Source organism: Myotis daubentonii, chromosome X (assembly GCF_963259705.1).
Source record: "Myotis daubentonii chromosome X, mMyoDau2.1, whole genome shotgun sequence".
NCBI lineage: Eukaryota > Metazoa > Chordata > Mammalia > Chiroptera > Vespertilionidae > Myotis > Myotis daubentonii.
Window position 1 is genome coordinate 118748484 of NC_081861.1, and position 22301 is coordinate 118770784.

The 22301-nt window shown below is 50.3% G+C and overlaps 3 protein-coding genes across 3 annotated transcripts; all 3 read right to left on the bottom strand.

The window, feature by feature from the left end:
• Positions 1 to 216: 216 nt before the first annotated feature.
• LOC132223683 (melanoma-associated antigen B2-like) lies at positions 217 to 1245 on the bottom strand. The gene has a single exon (XM_059678741.1). The coding sequence runs from the start codon at positions 1243 to 1245 to the stop codon at positions 217 to 219; it is 1029 nt and encodes a 342-aa protein (XP_059534724.1).
• Positions 1246 to 9035: 7790 nt separating this feature from the next.
• Positions 9036 to 10037, bottom strand: LOC132223685 (melanoma-associated antigen B4-like). Its single transcript, XM_059678742.1, has one exon. The coding sequence runs from the start codon at positions 10035 to 10037 to the stop codon at positions 9036 to 9038; it is 1002 nt and encodes a 333-aa protein (XP_059534725.1).
• Positions 10038 to 19053: 9016 nt separating this feature from the next.
• Positions 19054 to 20082, bottom strand: LOC132223686 (melanoma-associated antigen B2-like). The gene has a single exon (XM_059678743.1). The coding sequence runs from the start codon at positions 20080 to 20082 to the stop codon at positions 19054 to 19056; it is 1029 nt and encodes a 342-aa protein (XP_059534726.1).
• Between the last annotated feature and the right edge of the window lie 2219 nt (positions 20083 to 22301).

Here is a 22301-nt window from a genome sequence, read left to right on the forward strand (position 1 = left end):
CTAACCTGTAAAATGGTAATAAATTTGCAATCTATGTTATTCATAGACTTATATACTAATATTCTGGATCTAAATAAAGATTCTGTCTAAAAGAACACCAATTCAAAATGCAAAAATAAAAGCAACAAACACAAAGTAAGCCAACAATATATTTTGCACATTAGGAAACTGCTTAACAGGATTTTCCATCCCAAAACTGAAGACCCCACTTAGAGTTCACTCAGGCTGTGGGTTGTGCTTCGACATGTCCCTGGAGCACCTACTGTCTTTGGAAGGAGCGGCAGCCTTGAGTGCAGCACGGGCCCTCTCTTCCTCATCTTTCACAGCTTCTTCATATTGGGTTATGAAGGCACTGGGCACGGTATCATTAAACTTGGCCCAAAACTCGAGGACTTTCATCTTGGTGGTTTCAGCATAGGCTCTTGGACCCCATAGAAACTCATAGCGTGGAGGATCACTGTTGGGCAATGGCTGGTACAGCAGGTATTCTTCCTGCACCAAATCTTGGGTGATAAGCTTCCTGGGCTCCCCAAAAATGAAGTGACTCTTTCCATCATAGACGCTCATCATATTCAGGAATTCCCAGATCTCCTCCTCAGAGGTGCGGTTGCCATTAAAGAAGATCACAGCCAGGATAGGCATCAGGATCCCTTTCTTAGGAAATCTGAAGCCGCTGCCCAGATTCCCGTTGCTGGTGTCATCTTGACTATCCACAAGAGTGTAGTAGTTACCGTTGGGCTTGACTTCTTTCAATTCTAGGCCATGGACCATATCCATGTGCTCAGAGAGTTTCTTGAGGATCTCAGGGAAGTCCTTTCTGTTCCATTTGTGGATGATCTTCAGCATGTCTCCCTTTTTAATGGGCTCATTCACTGTATATTGATACAGCAGGTACTCTACCAACAGAATCACCTTCTTACTTATAAGATCTAGGCCACAGATCTCAGTGGAAGTTGAGATCTGGGAGGAATTTTTACTTTTCCTAACATGGCATTTAGCTTTTACAGCAGATCTTTCACAGGAAGCACCTGCAGCGGCACTGGTGGTGGCTGGGGCACCCTGAGGTGCCTGGAGAGTGCCAGCACCAGTGGAGGTTGAGGGACCTTCCCCCAAAATGGAAGAGGAGCAAGCAGCCTCTCCTTCCTCTCCTGCAGGGGCCTCAGCATTCTTAACATCTTGGTTCTCAGCTTTGTTTTGGCGGCGTTTCTCCTTAGCACGGAGCTTGCTCTTATGACCACGAGGCATGATGGCTGTTGTTCAGGACAGCAGACAGTAGTGAGCCAATGCACAGCGGCTTAGGGTACCTGAGGGATGGAGACAGAGTTATGTGAGCACCTTCAACAGGTAGCTTCCCCCTTGGCTTTATTGAAGGCTGCCTCTGCAGGCTTCCTTGAAGGCACTACTCTAGGATCCAACTAGGCTCCTGTTCCCCTGTGCCTTAAGAATCCTACAGAACAACCAGAGAGACTTTAGAGTGAGTCGCGTGCTACATCATACCAGCCCTACATAGAAATTACTCAGGTTACATTAGGTAATACCACTGTGACACCCTTGGATCTGGAATGTGTGGGTCCTCTTGGTTAATTTTCAGTATTATCATGTCCACTCTGGGAAGAGCCTGGTAATCTTCCCTCCTGCAACTCCCTGGGACCCATGAAAAGGAACTGGAGGGGAGTCCTCCTCCCTATCAGGAGCCACCCAGTGCTGAGAGGTGAGTGGGGTCCTTTGGAACCCCAGTTGTCACTCAAGCTCCTCACCCTGGCTCCTTGTAAGGCTTGACACTGCTCCCCTTTGGTTGACTCCTGAATGGAACTTCAGACTGAGCATCTCACCTCCCTTAAACTTGATATAAAGAAGTGAGGAGGGATGCTCAAGCTGACAGCCTTTCCCTGAGATTCCCTGAGCTGATAGCAAAGGGTTTCAAAGAATACTATGATGGCCCCTTTGTTTATGTTTGGTTGGCTTCTCCATTGCTAGATTTCACCTCATAGTAAGAGCCAAACTACCTGAGCTCTAAAAAAAGGAAATGAAGTGGATCTTATGTGACTGACCATGGTCTCTCAAGTATGGAGGCTGTGGCAAGCAGCTTGAGGTCCTGTGGCAGGTGGTTCCACACAGGATCCAATTCTGAGGTCTCAAATGGACGCATGCTGAGGTCATTATTTCTCCTTCTGCTGGCCTGGTACCACTCCCCTCAGACCAAGGCACTAACTTCCCCGGTAACCCTGCGTGAGGGCTGATGGGCACCCCTGCCTGACATCTATCCTTGAGGTGTGATAATGTATTGCTGAAAATGGACAGGATTCTTGTTTTGTTCATTGGTGTTGTTAATCCTCACAGGAGGACATTTTTTCTGTTGATTTTTTTAGAGAGGGGAAAGGTGAGGGGGAGGGGGAGGGAGAGGGGGAGGGAGGAAATATTGATGTGGGAGCAACACATCGATTGGTTGCTCCCTCATGAACCAAGCCGGGCAAGGGATCCACCCTTCCACCTAGGTACCTGCCCATTGACCGATGACCAACTCCAGGAGCCTTTGGTGCAGGCCGACCATCGAACCCGGAGGCACACTGGCTAAGGCAGGGAGGATTCCTTGTGGCCCCACTGGCACAGGGTGGCACATGCCCACAGTCCTCAACGGTCTGTCCCTGAAACCTGGCACAACACGAATTTAACAGGAAATCCTCCCTCCGCTGACCTGCGGTTGCCCCCTTTGACCGGATCTGTCACCTCCCCGAGATGGCCTGGGAGGAAGCCAGTGCAACTCATCATGGCGACGAGCCCTAGCCTCCCAGGGGGAACACCGGGCTGGGACTTTATTTGGCCCCCTCCTTTGTGGGAGGAGTCCCACAGCCTCCCTCAGTGTAACAGCCCTGGACACTGGTAGACACCTGGGCCCTCTCTGTACCCTCCTCCATTACCCCAAGGCCCTGGCCTCTCTGAGACACCACCTGAGCAGTAAGGGTCACCGCACGCGGCCTGCCCGCTCTGCTCCCGGCAGCCTTTGCCGAGTTTGGCGGGGTGACCGCCAGAGAGCAGGCTGGGTGGCTCTTTATCTATTTCCTTGGCGGGGCGGTCCCTAGAGCTGAGTACGGGGGCTGCTGCCCTGCGCGGCCCTTTCACCCCGAGAGGGCTGCTCTGAAGCGCCCGGCCTCCATCTTGAATCCCTTTGGGGCCCAGGGGTCCTCGGTCAGTAGGGTCGGGCCTACTCCCTCGCAAGGCCTTCCCCCCAACACTCTCCAGGCCGCAGTCTCAGGGCTGTGCTGGGGCCTGTCGGGGCTCACGGCAGGGCAGGCGTGGGAGGGCTCATTTTCGTTATGGGGGGGGTGCGGCTTCCGCGGGTAGCAGGTAGGTCCTCACCTTGACTCAAAGCCAGGACTGCGAAGCCACCCTCCGTCAGACAACCGCCACACATGTACACTGTTGGAAAGGTCCTTGCCTCATAATGGGATATTGGTGGGTCCTTTCCCGCGGGGCTGTCCGGGGCGCGCCTGATGCCGGGAGCCGGAGCCTTTATGGTGTCCTTGGACCCGAGTCCTCACTCAGGGTCCCCACTTTTGTGTCTGCAGAGCTTGGGCGCCTCCCTCTAGAGAAGCGTGTAGGCTTGCCCCCACAAAGTCTGCCCTCCCCTGAGACCCAGGGAAGCAGGCAGTGAGGATGCCCTGCCTCTGAAGCGGGCCCTGGGCCTCTCAGGCCGGAAGGGGGCGGTGCTGCGGGAGCCCCCTTTGTGTGAGGCGTGCTGAGTGTCCTCGGGTGAGGCGGTTTGTGATGTGCAAGCCACCTGGCCTTGGACCCTTCCCTGAGACCACACGGGTGCGATGCCTGGGCTCCTCAGTGGTAGCTCTTCTGGGTTTCCCAGGGCGAAATATAGCACTGGACTCTACCTGGCCCCCTAGGTTTTCCTGGTGAAACTCAGGATCGTCACGTCTTCACTTTGGATTGATTCTTGTTAAAGACCTAGTCCCTCTCTGTGCAAAATGGAGATCACCCACATTAGACTGAGGCCCTGACCTCCCTGAGACTTCCCAGGTTCTAATCAGTCTGACATCTGTGCCAGGGGTTTTCCAGGGGTTACAAACTTTCTTTAAAAGAACACCGCTAAATGGCCATTTATTTCATTTAGCGTAACGCCATACAGTTCTTCACATGCTGCTACCAATGGCAGGATGTCTTTCTATTTTATGGCTGAATGATATATCCGCGCGCGCGCACGTGTGTGTGTGTGTGTGTGTGTGTGTGTGTGTGTGTGTGTGTGTGTTTGTATTTCATTTCTCTTTCAACTCATTCATCAAAGGACACCTAGGGTTTTTTTTCCCATGTCCTCACTGCTGTAAGTAATGTTACAGTGAACATGGGGACACAGTTATCCCTTCACGCTAGTGGCCTCATTTTCTTTAGATAAATAGCTGGTAGTGGGATTGCTGGATAATATGTTGATGTTATTTTAATTTGATTTTTAGGTATCTCTGTAAGGTCTTCACATTGACCACACAAATTCCCATTCCCCTAAACTCACCCATTCTGGAATAATTTAAGCACATCCAGTTACATAACTTATAAATTTAGGATAAGAATGTCAGAATCGAGTAAGGCGAAACCATAATTTAAGAACTTTTACTTTTTTCTCCCTATGTTGCGATAACATCTATTTTAGCATGGCTCTTTCTTTTCCCATTAGCAAGGATATCCTCCTTCTAATGCCATGTGGTCATGTTCAGGATCACAAAAGTGATCTAAAGATTTTCAAGGTGTACATTATTTCTTGAAACAAAGCTCTCATTCCTGAACCTGGCACACAGCAATGTGTGATCCATGTCATTCATACACTGATATTCTGAATCTAAATAAACGTTCTTTTGAAACACCACTAATTAAAAATTACCTCAAAAAATAAGTTAACAGAGAGGATGTGGAGAAAAAGGAACACTCGTGCACGGCTGGAGGGAATGCAGACTGATGCAGCCACTATGAAAGACAGTATGGAGTTTCCTCAAAAAACTACAAATGGAAGTCCCATTTGACCCCGTGATCCTACTTCTAGGAATATATCCAAGAAACCAGAAACACCAATCAGAAAGGATATATGCACCCCTATGTTCATAGCAGCACAATTTACCATGGCTAAGATCTGGAAACAGCCTAAGTGCCCATCAGTAGATGAATGGATTAGAAAACAGTGGTACATCTACACGATGGAATAGTATGCTGCTGTAAAAAAGAAGGAATTTTTACCATTTGCAATAGCATGGATGGAACTGGAGAGCATTGTGCTAAGTGAAATAAGCCAGTCAATGAAAGAAAAATACCACATGATCTCACTCATTTCTGGGTAATAAAGACCATTATAAACTTACGAGAGGCCCGGTGAACAAAAAGTTGTGCATTTGGGGGGGAGGGGAAGTCTCTCAGCAAGGCCTGTGCCCTCTAGCAGTCTGGGACCCCTCGGGAGATAATGCCTTGGTGGCTTAGGCCTGCTCCCGGATGGCAGAGGAAAGGCCCAATGCCTAGGTGCAGCCCTTGGTAGAGCTCAGAGCAGGGCAGACTGGGGAGTTGAGGCGCCACCCCCTCTCATGCACAGAGCAGGGCCGATCAGGGGTTTGGGGCGCCGCACCCTGTAACACTCAGCCAGGTCTGATGGGGAGGTTATGACTCTACCATGTCACACACAGAGCAGGGCCAGACGGAGGCAGTTGGGGCGCTCCCCTCTATCACACACAGAGCAGGGTCGATTAGGGGGTTGGGGAGCTCCCCCATATCACGCACAGAACAGGGCCCATCAGGGGCGTTGGGGTTCTGTACCTTGTCATGCACAGAGAAGGGCCAATCAGGGGATTGGGGTGTTGCCCCCTGTCACGCACAGAGCATGGCCGATCAGGGGGGTAGGGGCTCCATTCCCGGTCACGCACAGAGCAGGGCTGACCAGGGGGTTGAGGAGCTCCTCCCTGTCACTCACAGAGTAGGGCTGAGATGAAAGTTGGCACACCGCCCTCTATCACCCACAGAGCAGGGCCGATCAGGGGTTTGGGGAGCTCCCCCCTGTCACGCACCGAGCAGGGCCAATCAGGGGGTTGAGGAGCTCCCTCCTGTCACTCACAGAGTAGGGCTGATAGGGGAGTTGGGACACTGCACCCTGTCACACACAGAGCAGGGCCGATCAGGGGGTTGTGGCGCCACCCTCTATCACTCACAGAGCAGGGCCGATCTGGGGGTTCAGCGCTGCCACTCTCACACTCAGGGCAGGGCAAATGGGGAGGTTATGGCTCTACCCCGTCAAAACAGAGCAGGGCCAATCAAGGGGTTGGGGCGCTGCACCCTGTTTCACACAGAGCCGCAGGGTGATCAGGGGGTTGGGGATCTCCCCCCTTATCAGGCACAGAGCAGGGCGGATCAGGGGGTTGGGGCACCTTCCCCTGTCACGAACAGAGTAGGGCGGATGGGGAGGTTGTGGCCCTGCCCCCTGTCACACACAGAGCTGCAGGGCGATCAATGGTTTTGGACACTGCCCCCTGTCACGCTGATCATGGTGCTGGGAGGGCTCTCGGCTCTGCTGATCCCGGTGCTGGGAGGCATCTTACCATTTTTTTTTCTTTTTTTTTATTTTTATTGCTTAAAGTATTACAAAGGGTATTACATATGTATCCATTTTATCCCCCCGCCCTAGACAGTCCCCTAGCCTCCCCTATCACCCAGTGTCTTATGTCCATTGCTTATGCTTATATGCATGCATACAAGTCCTTTAGTTGATCTCTTACCCCCCTACCTCCTTACCATTTTAATATATAGGATAGAGGCATGGTGCATGGGTGGGGACTGGCTGGTTTGCCCTGAAGGGTGTCCTGGATCAGAGTTGGGTCCCCACTGGGGTGCCTGGCCAGTCTGGGTGACAGGCTGAGGGCAGTTTTCAGGCTGGCAGGTGACTGAAACTCCCAACCACTACTTTTTTTTTCTTTTTTTTTTTTTTTTTTTATTCTAGGCCAGCTTTAGCTCTGGCTACAGGTCTGAGGCCTCTGCGGCTGAAAGCAGGTACCTGGTTTATTTGGGTTCTATAATCAAAACTCTGTATCAACTCCAGCTCTAAGATCCCTGCCGGCTGAAAGCAGGTTTCTGGGGTTTTGTTTAGCTTCTATATTTGTAACACTGTTTCAAACTGCAAGCTCAGAGGTCGGCGGCGGCAGGCAGGGAACGTTGGAGTCCTCTGTCACTGAAGTAAGCAAGCCTCATGTTAGTTTCAACCTGCCTGGCTGCGGGACACCATCTTGGCTGGCAGTTAATTTGCATATCACCCTGGGTAGCCACTGGGAAGTGTAGCGGTCGTACACTAATTACCATGTTTCTCTTTGATTAGATAGGATGAACAAAAATAGACACAGAGGCAGAGCAGCCACGAACAGACTGTCAAAGTACAGCAGGAAGGCCTGGGTGGGTTGGGGGGGCAGGAGGGAGGTGGGTAAGAGATCAACCGAAGGACTTGTATGCATGCATATAAGCATAACCAATGGACATAAGACACTAGGGGGTAGGGGAGGCCAGGGGATTGCCATGGGCGGGGAAAAAAGGAGACATATGTAATATTCTTTGTAATACTATAAGCAATAAAACAATTAAAAAAATAAGTTAACATGGTATTTGTGTTCATCAGGAATATTGGTCAACAGGCATTTCCTACCACAATGTGAAGATCCCACTTCAGACCTCACTGGGGTTGAGAGAAGTGACTGGATGTGACCCTGGATGGCCCACTGACTTCCAATGGGACTAGATTTTGTTTATCAATGAAAACTACCTACTATGCTATGTCCGCCCCCTCTTTACTCTCCTTTTCATTTATTCCTTATGAAGTGGAGAGTACCTTACCCTCTTTGGTAATGATAGCTTCCCCAACAATCTATAATTGCATTGGCATGGGCAGGGGCGGGGCCAGGGCCTTTTTGCCTAAACATTCCCAATGCAAACATGAAGACTTCCAAGGCGCTGATGCTCAATTAATGATCGTATCGGGTCAAATAAAAGCCATGAGCCGAAACCGGTTTGGCTCAGTGGATAGAGCGTCGGCCTGCTGACTGAAGGGTCCCGGGTTCGATTCCGGTCAAGGGCATGTACCTGGGTTGCGGGCATATCCCCAGTAGGAGATGTGCAGGAGGCAGCTGATCGATGTTCTTCTCTCATCGATGTTCCTAACTCTCTCCCTTCCTCCCTGTAAAAAATCAATAAAATATATTAAAAAAAATAAAAGCCATGAAACAAGAGGTCTGATGCACTAGGATTTATATTCTCAAACCTTATTAGAAAACATAAGCAAATCCATATATGTTTTTAAAATTTACAAAACAAAAGACTAAATGTGGTAAGGCAAGCAGGAAGTGACCAGTTTATATATCTCCCACATCTTTTTCATCCATTCACCTATACTTCCATGTCTTGGCTGTGACAGGAAATGCTGGGTACAGCATAAGTAATGTAGTCAAGAACAATGTAGTAATTACATATGGGTCAGATGAGTACTAGACTTCTGTGGATGAGTATATGGTATGTTATATAAATGTCTAATCACTATGTTGTACACCTGAAACTAATATAATATTGTATGCTAACTGTAACTGAAAATATTTTAAAACAGAAGGAGACACGTTTTACTCTATCTGTCATCTATCTATCTTCTATCTATCTACTGTTCCCCACTATTTTGGTGCAAAGTTCTTTCATATCTCAAAAGAAATTCCTATTCTAAAGCCATGTTATCCTGTTCTGGATCACAAAAGAAATCAAAGAATTCCCAATTTGTAATTCGAAAACAAAATTCTCACTCCTAACTTAATTAGCAACAATAAATGGGTGATGCATGTCATACATAAACTTATTGGCTTATATTCTGGTTCTAAATAAACATTCTGCCTAAAAGAATACCATTTGAAAACACAAACATAGGAAAGCCACACAAAGATAAGCCAACAAGATATTTTGCACATTAAGAAACTGCTTCACAGTCCTTTCCAACCAAAAAGTTGGAAAGACTCCACCCCGAGTTCACTCAGGTGAAGTTAGAGGCTGGATTTGGCCCTGGAGCGCCCACTGGCCTTGGGAGGAGGGGCAGCCCTAGGTGCAGCTTGGGCTCTGGCTTGGGCTCTCTCATCCTCTTCTTTCAAAGCCTCTTCAAAATGGGGTGCAAAGACTGTGTGGATGTTACTATTGAGCAGGGAGAAAAACTCCAGGACTTTCATCTTGCTGGTCTCAGCGTGGGCTCTTGGACCCCACAGGAACTCATAGCGTGGAGGGTCACTGTTGGGCACAAGCTTGTACAGCAGGTATTTTTCCTGCACCAAATCTTGGGTGATAAGCTTCCTGGGCTCCCCAAAAATGAAGTGAATCTTTCCATCATAGACACTCATCTTATTCAGGAATCCCCAGATCATCTCCTCAGTGGCGCTGTTGCCATTCAAGGAGATGACACCCAGGACAGGCATCAGGATCCCTTTGTTAGGAAATCTGAAGCCGCTGCTCACACTCTCATCTTCACTGTCGATAAGGGTGTAGGAATTACCGCTGGGCTTCACTTCTTTCACTTGCAGGCCAAACCACCGATCCATGCGCTCAGAGGCTCTCCTGAGGATCTCAGGGAAGTCCTTCCTGAACCACTTGCGGATGATCTTCAGCATGTCTCCCTTTCTAATGGGCTGGTTCTTTTTATGTTGATACAGCAGGTACCGTACCAACATATTTGCCTTCTGAGTTAGAAGATCTTGGCCAGAACTCTCAGTGGCAGTGGAGGCCTGGGAGGATTTTTTACTTTTCTGAACCTGGCCTTTGGCTTTTACAGCAGATCTTTCACAGGAGGCACCTGCAGTGGCACTGGTGGTGGCTGGGGCACTCGGAGGTGCCTGGAGAGGGCCAGCACCAGCATCCCCTAAAACAGAAGAGGAGGAGCAAATGCCCTCTCCTTCCTCTCCTGCAGCGGCCTGAGCACTCTTATCACCTTGTTTCTCAGCTCTGTTTTGGTGATGTTTCCTCTGAGCACGGAGCTTGCTCTTATGACCACGAGGCATGATGGCTGTTGCTCAGTTCAGCAGACAGTAGTGCGCCAATGGACAGCTGGTTTGGGCACCTGAGGGATGGAGAAAGAGATGATGTGAGCACCTTCAACAGGTAGCTTCCCCCTTGGTTTTTTGAAAGCCTGCCGGGTGCTATGTAGGATCCCACAAGGTTCCTGCATTCTTGGTCCAGCTGTTTAAATCCTGAAAGACCAATCAGAAGGAATATATGCACCCCTATGTTCACAGCAGCTCTCGTTACAATAGGTAAGTTCTGGAAATGACCCAAGTGCCCATCAGTAGATATGTGGATAACAAAGCTCTGGTACATTTCCATAATGGAATGCTACGCAGCTGGAAGAGAGAAGGATGTCTCACCCTTTGGGACAGCATGAAAGGACATGGAGACTATTATGCCAAGTGAAGTAAGCCAGTCAGAGAAAGACTATCACATGATCTCACTGATATGTGGAATCTAATGAACAAAATAAACTGATGAACAAAATAGACATAGACACATATAAGCATGGGACATTTTGAGGAATCCCAGAGGGAAGGATGCAGGCAGTGAGGGTGGGGAGAGATTAAGTAAAGAACTCATATGGACACAGACAATAGTGAGGTGAAGGCCTTGGGGATGGGTTGGAGCAGGGTGGAGAGGGTCAATGGGGGAAATTAAATGGGACATCTGTAACAGTTTCAACAATAAAAATATATGCATTTTAAAAAGAATACCACAGTGGAATCACAGAACCTTTAGAGCAGTGGTTCTCAACCTTATTTTGGCCATGCCCCACCTACGCATCTCTAAAATCCTGATGCCCCCCCCCACTGTTACATATAATTCTTATTATTCAAAAATTGACTCCTATTCACATGGAGGAAGCCTAAAAGTCTGTTAACTTGGTCTACAGAAGCTTCCAAAGAACATGGCATCCATGGAAGAGAAAAATGAGAGAACAAAAGGACAGGTGAAGTACCAAGGAATAAATCACTAAGAAATTGTTAAAAAATAATAATAATATGAAGAGATATGACAAAATAGCAAACAAATCTTCAAAACCTATAATTGAGAACTGAAATGCATAAAGATGTCACAATATATATTTAAATGCTGTATATGAGGCCCCTATAACCATAAGAAATGAAAAATCACTGTTAACTCATTCTTCAATTTCCCCCTTAAAATTCAAATTACCTCCCATGTGGGGCATATGGCCCACACTGGGAACTACTGCTTGAGAGTGAGTCTCACGTTACATGCTCCCAGCCTTGCCTTGCCTTTACCCAGGTGACAATAGGCGATGAACAGTGGATTCCTTTCTTCTGGGATGCGGGATCCTCTGGGTTCACCTTCAGTCTTATCATGCCAACTCTGGGCAGAGCCTGGGTGCCCTCCCCTCTGCTACTCTGATGTGGACATCTCAATGCTCCCTGGGATTCAGGAGATAAGGTACTGGAGGGGAGCCTCAGTCCACCCCCTATCAGGGGACACCCAGAGCTGAGAGCTTAGTGGGGTCCTTTGTGTCCTCAGTTCATTTGGATCCCCAGCTTTCAGTCAAGCTCCTTGTAAGGCTTCACACCACTCCCCATTGGCTGACTTGTGGTGGACCTTCAGATTAAGGATCACACCTTTCTTAGACCTGATGTAAAGAAGTGAGGGGGGCCCACCCAGCGTGGCTCAGTGGTTGAACATCGACCTATGAACCAGGAGGATGCTGTTCGAATCCTCGTCAGGGCACAGGCCTGGAAAGGGGGCTCAATCTGCAGTGTGGGGCATGCAGGAGGCAGCCAGTCAGTGATTCTATCTCATCCTTGATCTCTCTCTCTCTCTCTCTCTCTCTCTCTCTCTCTCTCTCTCTCTCTCTCCTTCCTGTCTGAAATCAATCCTATCTAATAAAAGAGAAACATGGTAATTAGCGTACAACCGCTACCCTTCCCATTGGATAATCAGGGCGATATGCAAATGAATTGCCGGTCAAGATGGCGGCCGGCAGCCAGGCAGCTTAAAACTAACATGAGGCTTGCTTGCTTCAGTGACTCCAACGTTCCCCGCCTGCCGCTGCAGGCCTCTGAGCTGCAACTCTAAGGAACTATGTAAAAAATATAGAAGCTAAACAAAACCCCAGAAACCTGCTTTAGTCCTTCGGGCTTCAGCCAGCAGGATCGCAACATGTTTTCAAATACAGAAGGTAAACAATGGCCAGAAACCTGCTTTCAGTAGGGGAGGCCTAACAGCTGGAGCCAAGCCTCAAAGCTAAAGCTGGCCCAGAATAAAAAAGAAAAAGAAAAAAAGGAGCTGTTGGGAGCTACAGTCACCCGCCAGCCCGAAAACAGCCCTCAGTCCCTCACCCAGACTGGCCAGGCACGCCAGTGGGGACCCCCACCCTGAAGGAGGTGTGACCAGCTGCAAACAGCCATCATCCCCTCACCCAGGCTGGCCAGGAACCTCTGTGGGGACCCATCCCTGATCCAGGACACCCTTCAGGGCAAAACAGCCAGCCCCCACCCGTGCACCAGGCCTCTATGCTATATAGTAAAAGGGTAATATGCCTCCCAGCACCAGAATCAGTGGAGCCCAGAGGCCTCCCGGCACCGGGATCAGTATGACAGGGGGCAGCAACCAAACTCCCTGAACGCCCTGCAGCTCTCTGTGTGACAGGGGCGGGGCCACAACCTCTCTATCCACCCTGCTCTGGTCCTGACAGGGGAAGTCACCCCAACCCCCTGATCAGCCGTTTTCTGTGCCTGATAGGGGGGAGCTCCCCAACCACCTGATCTGCCCCTCTCTGTGTGTGAAAGGGGGCGGTGCCCCAACTCGCCTATCAGCCTTACTCTCTGAGTGACAGGGGGGATCTCCTCAACCCCCTGATCAGCCCTGCTCTGTGCATGACAGGGGGGAGCTCCTCAACCCCCTGACGGACCTGCTCTGAGCGTGACAGGGTACGGAGCTAAACGCCCTGGTGGGCCCTGCTCTGTGGATGATAGAGGGCGGTGTCTCAACTCCCCTATCAGCACTTCTCTGTGAGTGACAGGGGGAGCTCCTCAACCCCCTGATCAGCCCTGCTCTGTGCGTGACTGTGTACAGAGCCCCAACCCACCTGATGGGCCCTGCTCCATGCTTGACAGGGGGCAGTGCCCCAACCCCCTGATTGGCCCTGCTCTGTGCGTGACCCAGGTGGTGTGCCATCTCCCCATGGACCCTTCCTTGAGTGTGACAGGGGGCGGTGCCCCAACCCCCAAACCGGCCCTACCCTTAGCATGACTGAGGGTGGCATCGCAACCTCCCGATCTGCCCTGCTCTGTGCATGACAGGGGGCGGCGCCCCAACTCCCCAATCAGCCCTGCTCTGAGCCCGACCAGGGGCTGCACCTAGGGATTGGGCCTGTCCTCTGCCACCCAGTAGCAGGCCTAAGACAGCAGGGCATTATCTCCTGAGGGTTCCCAGACTGCAAGAGGGCACAGGCCGGGCTGAGGTACCCCCTTCTCCCCGCCAAGTGCACAAATTTTTGTGAACCGGGCCTCTAGTAAATATATATTTTAAAAAAGAAGTGAGGGGGGATGCATACTGACAGTCTATCCCCGTGATGTCTTGGGATGATAGCAAAGGGATGGGATGGTTGCATTGATGTCCTCTTCATTCAGGCTTGCATAGTTCCTGAAAAGCCCTCTCAGGTTCCTCCAATGGACTACAAGTAGAGAACTCCTCCCAGTAGCAGCCAACCTATGTGAGTCTCAATAAGAGGAAATAAAGATCACCTTGTCTGACCAAAAGTGTTCTGCCAAGAGTGGGGGCTGTGGAAAACAATTTGAGCTTCTAGGATACGTGGTTCTACACAGGATCCCCATCTGAGGTGGAAATTGCACTCATGCTGAGGTCATCATGTCTCCATCTGTTTACCTGGGACAGCTTCGGTCTTAGCAAGGCCCTCACTTACCTGCTACCCCTGAGTGAGGACTGATGACACTCCTGCCTGACATCTATACTTGAGGTGCGATAAAGAGGACCCTTTTTTGCTGTTGTTTTGTGAATCTTCATTGGGGGATAGTTTTTCCATTGATTTTTTAGAGAGTGGAAGAAGGTAGGGAAGTAGAGATAGACAAAGAGAGAGATAGATTGAGAGAGAGAGAGAGAGAGAGAGAGAGAGAGAGAGAGAGAGAGAAGAGCGAAACTGTTTGGTTGCTTCCTGCATGAACCAAACTGGGCAAGGGATCCACCTGAGGTTGATTCCAGGCCTTGCGTGGGTTGGCCGACCATCTAACCTGGAGGCACACTGGCTAAGGCAGGGGGGATTCCTTGTGGCCCCACTGGCACAGGGTGGCACATGCCCACAGTCCTCAACGGTATGTCACGGAAACCTGGCACAACACGAATTTAACACGAAATCCTCCCTCCGCTGACCTGCGGTTGCCCCCTTTGACCGGATCTGTCACCTCCCCGAGATGGCCTGGGAGGAAGTGAGTGCAACTCATCATGGCAACGAGCCCTAGCCTCCCAGGGGGAACACTGGGCTGGGACTTTATTTGGCCCCCTCCTTTGTGGGAGGAGTCCCACAGCCTCCCTCAGTGTAACAGCCCTGGACACTGGTAGACACCTGGGCCCTCTCTGTACCCTCCTCCATTACCCCAAGGCCCTGGCCTCTCTGAGACACCACCTGAGCAGTAAGGGTCACCGCACGCGGCCTGCCCGCTCTGCTCCCGGCAGCCTTTGCCGAGTTCGGCGGGTGACCACCAGAGAGCAGGCTGGGTTGCTCTTTATCTATTTCCTTGGTGGGGCGGTCCCTAGAGCTGAGTACGGGGGCTGCTGCCCTGCGCGGCCCTTTCACCCCGAGAGGGCTGCTCTGAAGCGCCCGGCCTCCATCTTGAATCCCTTTGGGGCCCAGGGGTCCTCGGTCAGTAGGGTCGGGCCTACTCCCTCGCAAGGCCTTCCCCCCAAAACTTTCCAGGCCGCAGTCTCAGGGCTGTGCTGGGGCCTGTCGGGATCACGGCAGGGGAGGGTTGGGGGGCCTGCCTTTGTTATGGGGTTGTGTGGCGTCCGCGGTTCCCACCTTGACGCCAGGCCAGTCCTTCAAAGCCGTCCTCAGCCAACCTCTAGGCAGGAGTAATGGCTGGAAGGTCCCCAACCCAAGGAGAAGTTGGTGGGTCCTTTGCCGCGGGGCTGTCCAGGGCGCGCCTGATGCCGGATGCCTGAAGGATTAGGGTCCGTGGGCCCCAGGTCGTCACTCAGGATCCCCACTTTTATGTCTGCAGAGCTTGGACGCCTCCCTCTACTGACACAAGTGGGTCTGAAGTCCACAAAGTCTGCCCTCCCCTGAGACCCAGTGAGGCAGGCAGTGAGGACGCCCTCCTTCTGAAGCGGGGTCTGGGTCTCCCAGGCAGGAAGGGGGCGGTGCTGCGGGAGCCTCCCGTTGAGAGAGACATGCTCTCGCTTAGCACTGCGTGTTCTCGCGTGGGGATGTTGTGTGACGAACAAGCTTCCTGTCTCTGCACACCTGGCCTTGGGTCCCCCCCTAGAATACTCGGGTGGAATGCGTGGATTCCTGCTCTTCTGTGTTTTCCAGGGCTAAGCTCAGTGCTCGACTCTCTGGCCCCTTCTAGTTTGGGGGTGCCCCCACACCACTCAGGACCTTCTCATAGTTGCATTCTTCTAAAAGCCACATTCCCTCCCTCTGCCAAGTGGAAAACGTCCCTGTTAGTCAGAGGCCCTGACGTCCCTGAGGCCTCCCAGCCTCTAATCAGCCTGACATGCGCGCCAGGGGCTCCGCTGGGAGGACAGCAGAGGAGATTTTGTGAGACCTCCTCTACGCTGTGGGGCTACCGTCAGTCCACACCAGGGCCCTCACTTTGAGAGTTGGCCGGTCCGGTCACTCCGCCCTCCGCTTCCTGACACTGCTTGTCTTACACCACAGTGCCTCTCGCCGAGAATTCCCCATTGGACTCAGCGTTTACCACGTGATCATGGCCCTTCGGGCCTCCAGCAAGAGCCAACAGGGACGCGTCTCCAGGACCTTACTGTCCTGGCTGAATCCTGCTGCTGCTCCTCACTGGCAGCCTGCACCATGTCTGTCAGAGCCTCGGACTCCTACTGCACGGAGGTCACCCTCCTGGGTTTTTGCTTGGCCCCTACACTGTGGCGTCATTGGTTCCTCAGCCCTCTTTCACGGGAGTCCTCGTCTTGGCTTCTGTCTCTTGGTTAGAGGCCTCCTGGGAAATGTCACCTCCCTGCAAACCCGTGAGCTATTTCCCTGTTGCACATCTTGCAGAAAATGGCTCCCGTTTTGTGGCTGATGTAAGACTAGGCCATGGTTGTCAGGGGCAAGAGAGCTGATACATTCTTTCTCTTCAGCAGCCAGACTTAGGGAATTTGCAAAGGATTCACGTTCTATGTCGGGGGATAGAGCCAGATGTTTGTGAGTCCTGACTGGGCTTCTGAGGGCATCTGGCTTCACATAGGTCAATGATCATATTGTCACTCGCTATGATCTCATCGCTTTTACTCAAGTCTTACTCAGTTCTGATTTTCATTTTTCTGGTTATGTCACTCAATCAACTCTTTTGGTCCCCGGGTCCTCCTTTTGATCACTTGACATACATTTTGGAGCAGTAGACAAAAGTGGATTAGCTGACTCATGGCCAGCTGCAAGGATCGGGCCCCTGTGACCTTTGGACAAATCCAGGCCAGGGGTTCTGGTCCCAGCTGTGTCACCTACTAGCTGTGTGAACTCAGGTACACTAGCGAACTCCGTGAGCCTCCGGTTCTGCATTTATGAAGGGGCTTTGCTAAGCCCTGTCTTGTAGGGCTGGTGGATTGGGGGGAATGTATGTATAGCGCCTGCACAGTGCCTGGAATGCATTGAGATTTTTCAAAATGTCTGATATGTTTCTGATTAGGATGATTTCACCGCCAGAAAATACCACTCACCTTAAAGCATTTAAAAATATATATATTTCGCCCAGTCAGTGTGGCTCAGTGGTTGAGCATCAAAACCTATGAACAAGGAGGTCACAATGCGATTCTTGGTCAGGGCACATGCCGGGTTTGTGGGCTTGATCCCCAGTATGGGGGGTTTAGGAGGCAGGCAATCAATCGTACTCTGTCATCATTGATGTTTCCTCCCCTCCCTTTCTCTCTGAAATCTATATTTAGAGAACACGTGTCACTCTAGGACATGTAACCAAAACTCTGTACAAAAAGCTATGTAAAAAGAAACTTAAAGTACATTTCCCCCCATTAAATTATATTTCAAGTCTGTGTGTATTTTCCCAGCTGAATACACCACAAGTTTTCTAGAAGTGGTTCAAAGACTAACACTTTCTTCTGACCTAGCTGACCATTAATGAAAACCTCCCCTATCTTCATTCATTGCACCATCACTGCAAGTCTGCACCTAAAGATGTTAAACGCCATTTCAATAGAATGGGCTCTGACTCCCTAACCCACACAAAGAGCAACAGCCCAATGGCTGCCAGGTTTCCAGTCAGGGATTATCATGTGTGTTTTTTCCCCCTGAGAAATGCCCTGAAGATGATGTGCATCAAACACCCACCCTGTGCACTTTGCTCACCTGCACTGGGACAGGAGCGCGGGATGCATCCCAACGCTGTCCCAGGTGGACATTCTCTCTGGGTTACTCATCATTCCAAAGTAACTGTAACAGTAATCTTCCAGTCCAGGTGCAAGTCTCTCAGCTCTGAGACCCACAGTCTGAGGGTGTGGTCCCTGCCCACCATTATCCCAGCCTCGATGTGCCCACCATGCTGTGACCTTAAGGTTCCCACCCACCACATGACTTTCACTTTCCCAAGTCTCTAACGGCCTCCCTAACCTCACCTCACAGATTCTACACTAGACTCCTCATCTGGAGCCTCCCGCCCCATTCGGACCCCTTAATTTCACTGGTCTGTGTACATTAGGAGTATCTCACCACCTACATTCTAAGAAAGCTGCACTTAGACTCTAAAATTCTATGGGCAGCGCAGGTAGGGTCTAGTTTTCTTAGCATCCCCAGTACTTACCAAGAGCATTCATTCCAAAGAGCAGATGCCAAGTTCATATTTGGACGTGGAAAGAGCCAGTGTACAGGAAGGCAAACTTATTAGGATTTCATTTCTCCTACATTCTTGAAGAAGCTAAGTCAATCCAGGTACATATGTGCAATTTTACAAAGAAACTGAAACTAGCAATTGGCCATATTTTCCATTGTTCTTCACATCTCATGATCACACAGACTTTACTCTGGGGTAATTTCCTTTTACACAAAAATCCACAGCACGAAATGTATTAAGGAAAATAAGAAGTGACTTGTTCCATAGATAAACCACATTTTCTTTATTCCTTGGTTGACAGATGGACACTTAGTTTGCTTCTATGTCTTGGCTGAAACAGGTAATACTGAATACAGGATAGGGGACATAGTCAATAACATTGTAATAACTACTTATGGTTCAGATGGGTATTCAACTTATGGGAGTGGGCACATGGTAAGTTATATAAATGTCTAATCACTATGTTGTAACATCTGACACTAATAGAATATTGTTGTCAAGTGTAATTGAACAAAAAATTAAAACTGAAGTGCCCAATTTTCATTTTATACTTCTATCTATCATATATCTATCAATCTATCTATGTATCTATGTATCTATGTATCTATCTATCTATCTATGTATCTATCTATTGTTCCCACCTACTTTGGTGTAAAGTTCTTGCATATATCAAAATATATTCCTATCCTAAAGTCATGTTATCCTGTTCTGGATCACAATAAGGTTTGAAGGATTTTCAATTTCTATTTCAAAAAGAGAACTCTTACTACTAACCTGTAAAATGGTAATAAATTTGCAATCTATGTTATTCATAGACTTATATACTAATATTCTGGATCTAAATAAAGATTCTCTCTAAAAGAACACCACTTGAAAATGCAAAAATAAAAGCAACAAACACAAAGTAAGCCAACATTATATTTTGCACATTAGGAAACTGCTTAACAGGATTTTCCATCCCAAAACTGAAGACCCCACTTAGAGTTCACTCAGGCTGTGGGTAGCGCTTGGACATGTACCTGGAGCACCTACTGTCTTTGGAAGGAGCGGCAGCCTTGAGTGCAGCACAGGCCCTCTCTTCCTCATCTTTCACAGCTTCTTCATATTGGGTTATGAAGGCACTGGGCACGGTATCATTTAACTTGGCCAAAAACTCGAGGACTTTCATCTTGGTGGTTTCAGCATAGGCTCTTGGACCCCATAGAAACTCATAGCGTGGAGGATCACTGTTGGGCAATGGCTGGTACAGCAGGTATTCTTCCTGCACCAAATCTTGGGTGATAAGCTTCCTGGGCTCCCCAAAAATGAAGTGACTCTTTCCATCATAGACGCTCATCATATTCAGGAATTCCCAGATCTCCTCCTCAGAGGTGCGGTTGCCATTCAAGAAGATCACAGCCAGGATAGGCATCAGGATCCCTTTCTTAGGAAATCTGAAGCCGCTGCCCAGATTCCCGTTGCTGGTGTCATCTTGACTATCCACAAGAGTGTAGTAGTTACCGTTGGGCTTGACTTCTTTCAATTCTAGGCCATGGACCATATCCATGTGCTCAGAGAGTTTCTTGAGGATCTCAGGGAAGTCCTTTCTGTTCCATTTGTGGATGATCTTCAGCATGTCTCCCTTTTTAATGGGCTCATTCACTGTATATTGATACAGCAGGTACTCTACCAACAGAATCACCTTCTTACTTATAAGATCTAGGCCACAGATCTCAGTGGAAGTTGAGATCTGGGAGGAATTTTTACTTTTCCTAACATGGCATTTAGCTTTTACAGCAGATCTTTCACAGGAAGCACCTGCAGCGGCACTGGTGGTGGCTGGGGCACCCTGAGGTGCCTGGAGAGTGCCAGCACCAGTGGAGGTTGAGGGACCTTCCCCCAAAATGGAAGAGGAGCAAGCAGCCTCTCCTTCCTCTCCTGCAGGGGCCTCAGCATTCTTAACATCTTGGTTCTCAGCTTTGTTTTGGCGGCGTTTCTCCTTAGCACGGAGCTTGCTCTTATGACCACGAGGCATGATGGCTGTTGTTCAGGACAGCAGACAGTAGTGAGCCAATGCACAGCGGCTTAGGGTACCTGAGGGATGGAGACAGAGTTATGTGAGCACCTTCAACAGGTAGCTTCCCCCTTGGCTTTATTGAAGGCTGCCTCTGCAGGCTTCCTTGAAGGCACTACTCTAGGATCCAACTAGGCTCCTGTTCCCCTGTGCCTTAAGAATCCTACAGAACAACCAGAGAGACTTTAGAGTGAGTCGCGTGCTACATCATACCAGCCCTACATAGAAATTACTCAGGTTACATTAGGTAATACCACTGTGACACCCTTGGATCTGGAATGTGTGGGTCCTCTTGGTTAATTTTCAGTATTATCATGTCCACTCTGGGAAGAGCCTGGTAATCTTCCCTCCTGCAACTCCCTGGGACCCATGAAAAGGAACTGGAGGGGAGTCCTCCTCCCTATCAGGAGCCACCCAGTGCTGAGAGGTGAGTGGGGTCCTTTGGAACCCCAGTTGTCACTCAAGCTCCTCACCCTGGCTCCTTGTAAGGCTTGACACTGCTCCCCTTTGGTTGACTCCTGAATGGAACTTCAGACTGAGCATCTCACCTCCCTTAAACTTGATATAAAGAAGTGAGGAGGGATGCTCAAGCTGACAGCCTTTCCCTGAGATTCCCTGAGCTGATAGCAAAGGGTTTCAAAGAATACTATGATGGCCCCTTTGTTTATGTTTGGTTGGCTTCTCCATTGCTAGATTTCACCTCATAGTAAGAGCCAAACTACCTGAGCTCTAAAAAAAGGAAATGAAGTGGATCTTATGTGACTGACCATGGTCTCTCAAGTATGGAGGCTGTGGCAAGCAGCTTGAGGTCCTGTGGCAGGTGGTTCCACACAGGATCCAATTCTGAGGTCTCAAATGGACGCATGCTGAGGTCATTATTTCTCCTTCTGCTGGCCTGGTACCACTCCCCTCAGACCAAGGCACTAACTTCCCCGGTAACCCTGCGTGAGGGCTGATGGGCACCCCTGCCTGACATCTATCCTTGAGGTGTGATAATGTATTGCTGAAAATGGACAGGATTCTTGTTTTGTTCATTGGTGTTGTTAATCCTCACAGGAGGACATTTTTTCTGTTGATTTTTTTAGAGAGGGGAAAGGTGAGGGGGAGGGGGAGGGAGAGGGGGAGGGAGGAAATATTGATGTGGGAGCAACACATCGATTGGTTGCTCCCTCATGAACCAAGCCGGGCAAGGGATCCACCCTTCCACCTAGGTACCTGCCCATTGACCGATGACCAACTCCAGGAGCCTTTGGTGCAGGCCGACCATCGAACCCGGAGGCACACTGGCTAAGGCAGGGAGGATTCCTTGTGGCCCCACTGGCACAGGGTGGCACATGCCCACAGTCCTCAACGGTCTGTCCCTGAAACCTGGCACAACACGAATTTAACAGGAAATCCTCCCTCCGCTGACCTGCGGTTGCCCCCTTTGACCGGATCTGTCACCTCCCCGAGATGGCCTGGGAGGAAGCCAGTGCAACTCATCATGGCGACGAGCCCTAGCCTCCCAGGGGGAACACCGGGCTGGGACTTTATTTGGCCCCCTCCTTTGTGGGAGGAGTCCCACAGCCTCCCTCAGTGTAACAGCCCTGGACACTGGTAGACACCTGGGCCCTCTCTGTACCCTCCTCCATTACCCCAAGGCCCTGGCCTCTCTGAGACACCACCTGAGCAGTAAGGGTCACCGCACGCGGCCTGCCCGCTCTGCTCCCGGCAGCCTTTGCCGAGTTTGGCGGGGTGACCGCCAGAGAGCAGGCTGGGTGGCTCTTTATCTATTTCCTTGGCGGGGCGGTCCCTAGAGCTGAGTACGGGGGCTGCTGCCCTGCGCGGCCCTTTCACCCCGAGAGGGCTGCTCTGAAGCGCCCGGCCTCCATCTTGAATCCCTTTGGGGCCCAGGGGTCCTCGGTCAGTAGGGTCGGGCCTACTCCCTCGCAAGGCCTTCCCCCCAACACTCTCCAGGCCGCAGTCTCAGGGCTGTGCTGGGGCCTGTCGGGGCTCACGGCAGGGCAGGCGTGGGAGGGCTCATTTTCGTTATGGGGGGGGTGCGGCTTCCGCGGGTAGCAGGTAGGTCCTCACCTTGACTCAAAGCCAGGACTGCGAAGCCACCCTCCGTCAGACAACCGCCACACATGTACACTGTTGGAAAGGTCCTTGCCTCATAATGGGATATTGGTGGGTCCTTT

What these genes read in the sequence shown, in the direction of transcription:
- LOC132223686 (XM_059678743.1), bottom strand. Translation starts at nt 20,082, where the DNA reads ATGCCTCGTGGTCATAAGAGCAAGCTCCGTGCTAAGGAGAAACGCCGC.
- LOC132223685 (XM_059678742.1), bottom strand. Translation starts at nt 10,037, where the DNA reads ATGCCTCGTGGTCATAAGAGCAAGCTCCGTGCTCAGAGGAAACATCAC.
- LOC132223683 (XM_059678741.1), bottom strand. Translation starts at nt 1,245, where the DNA reads ATGCCTCGTGGTCATAAGAGCAAGCTCCGTGCTAAGGAGAAACGCCGC.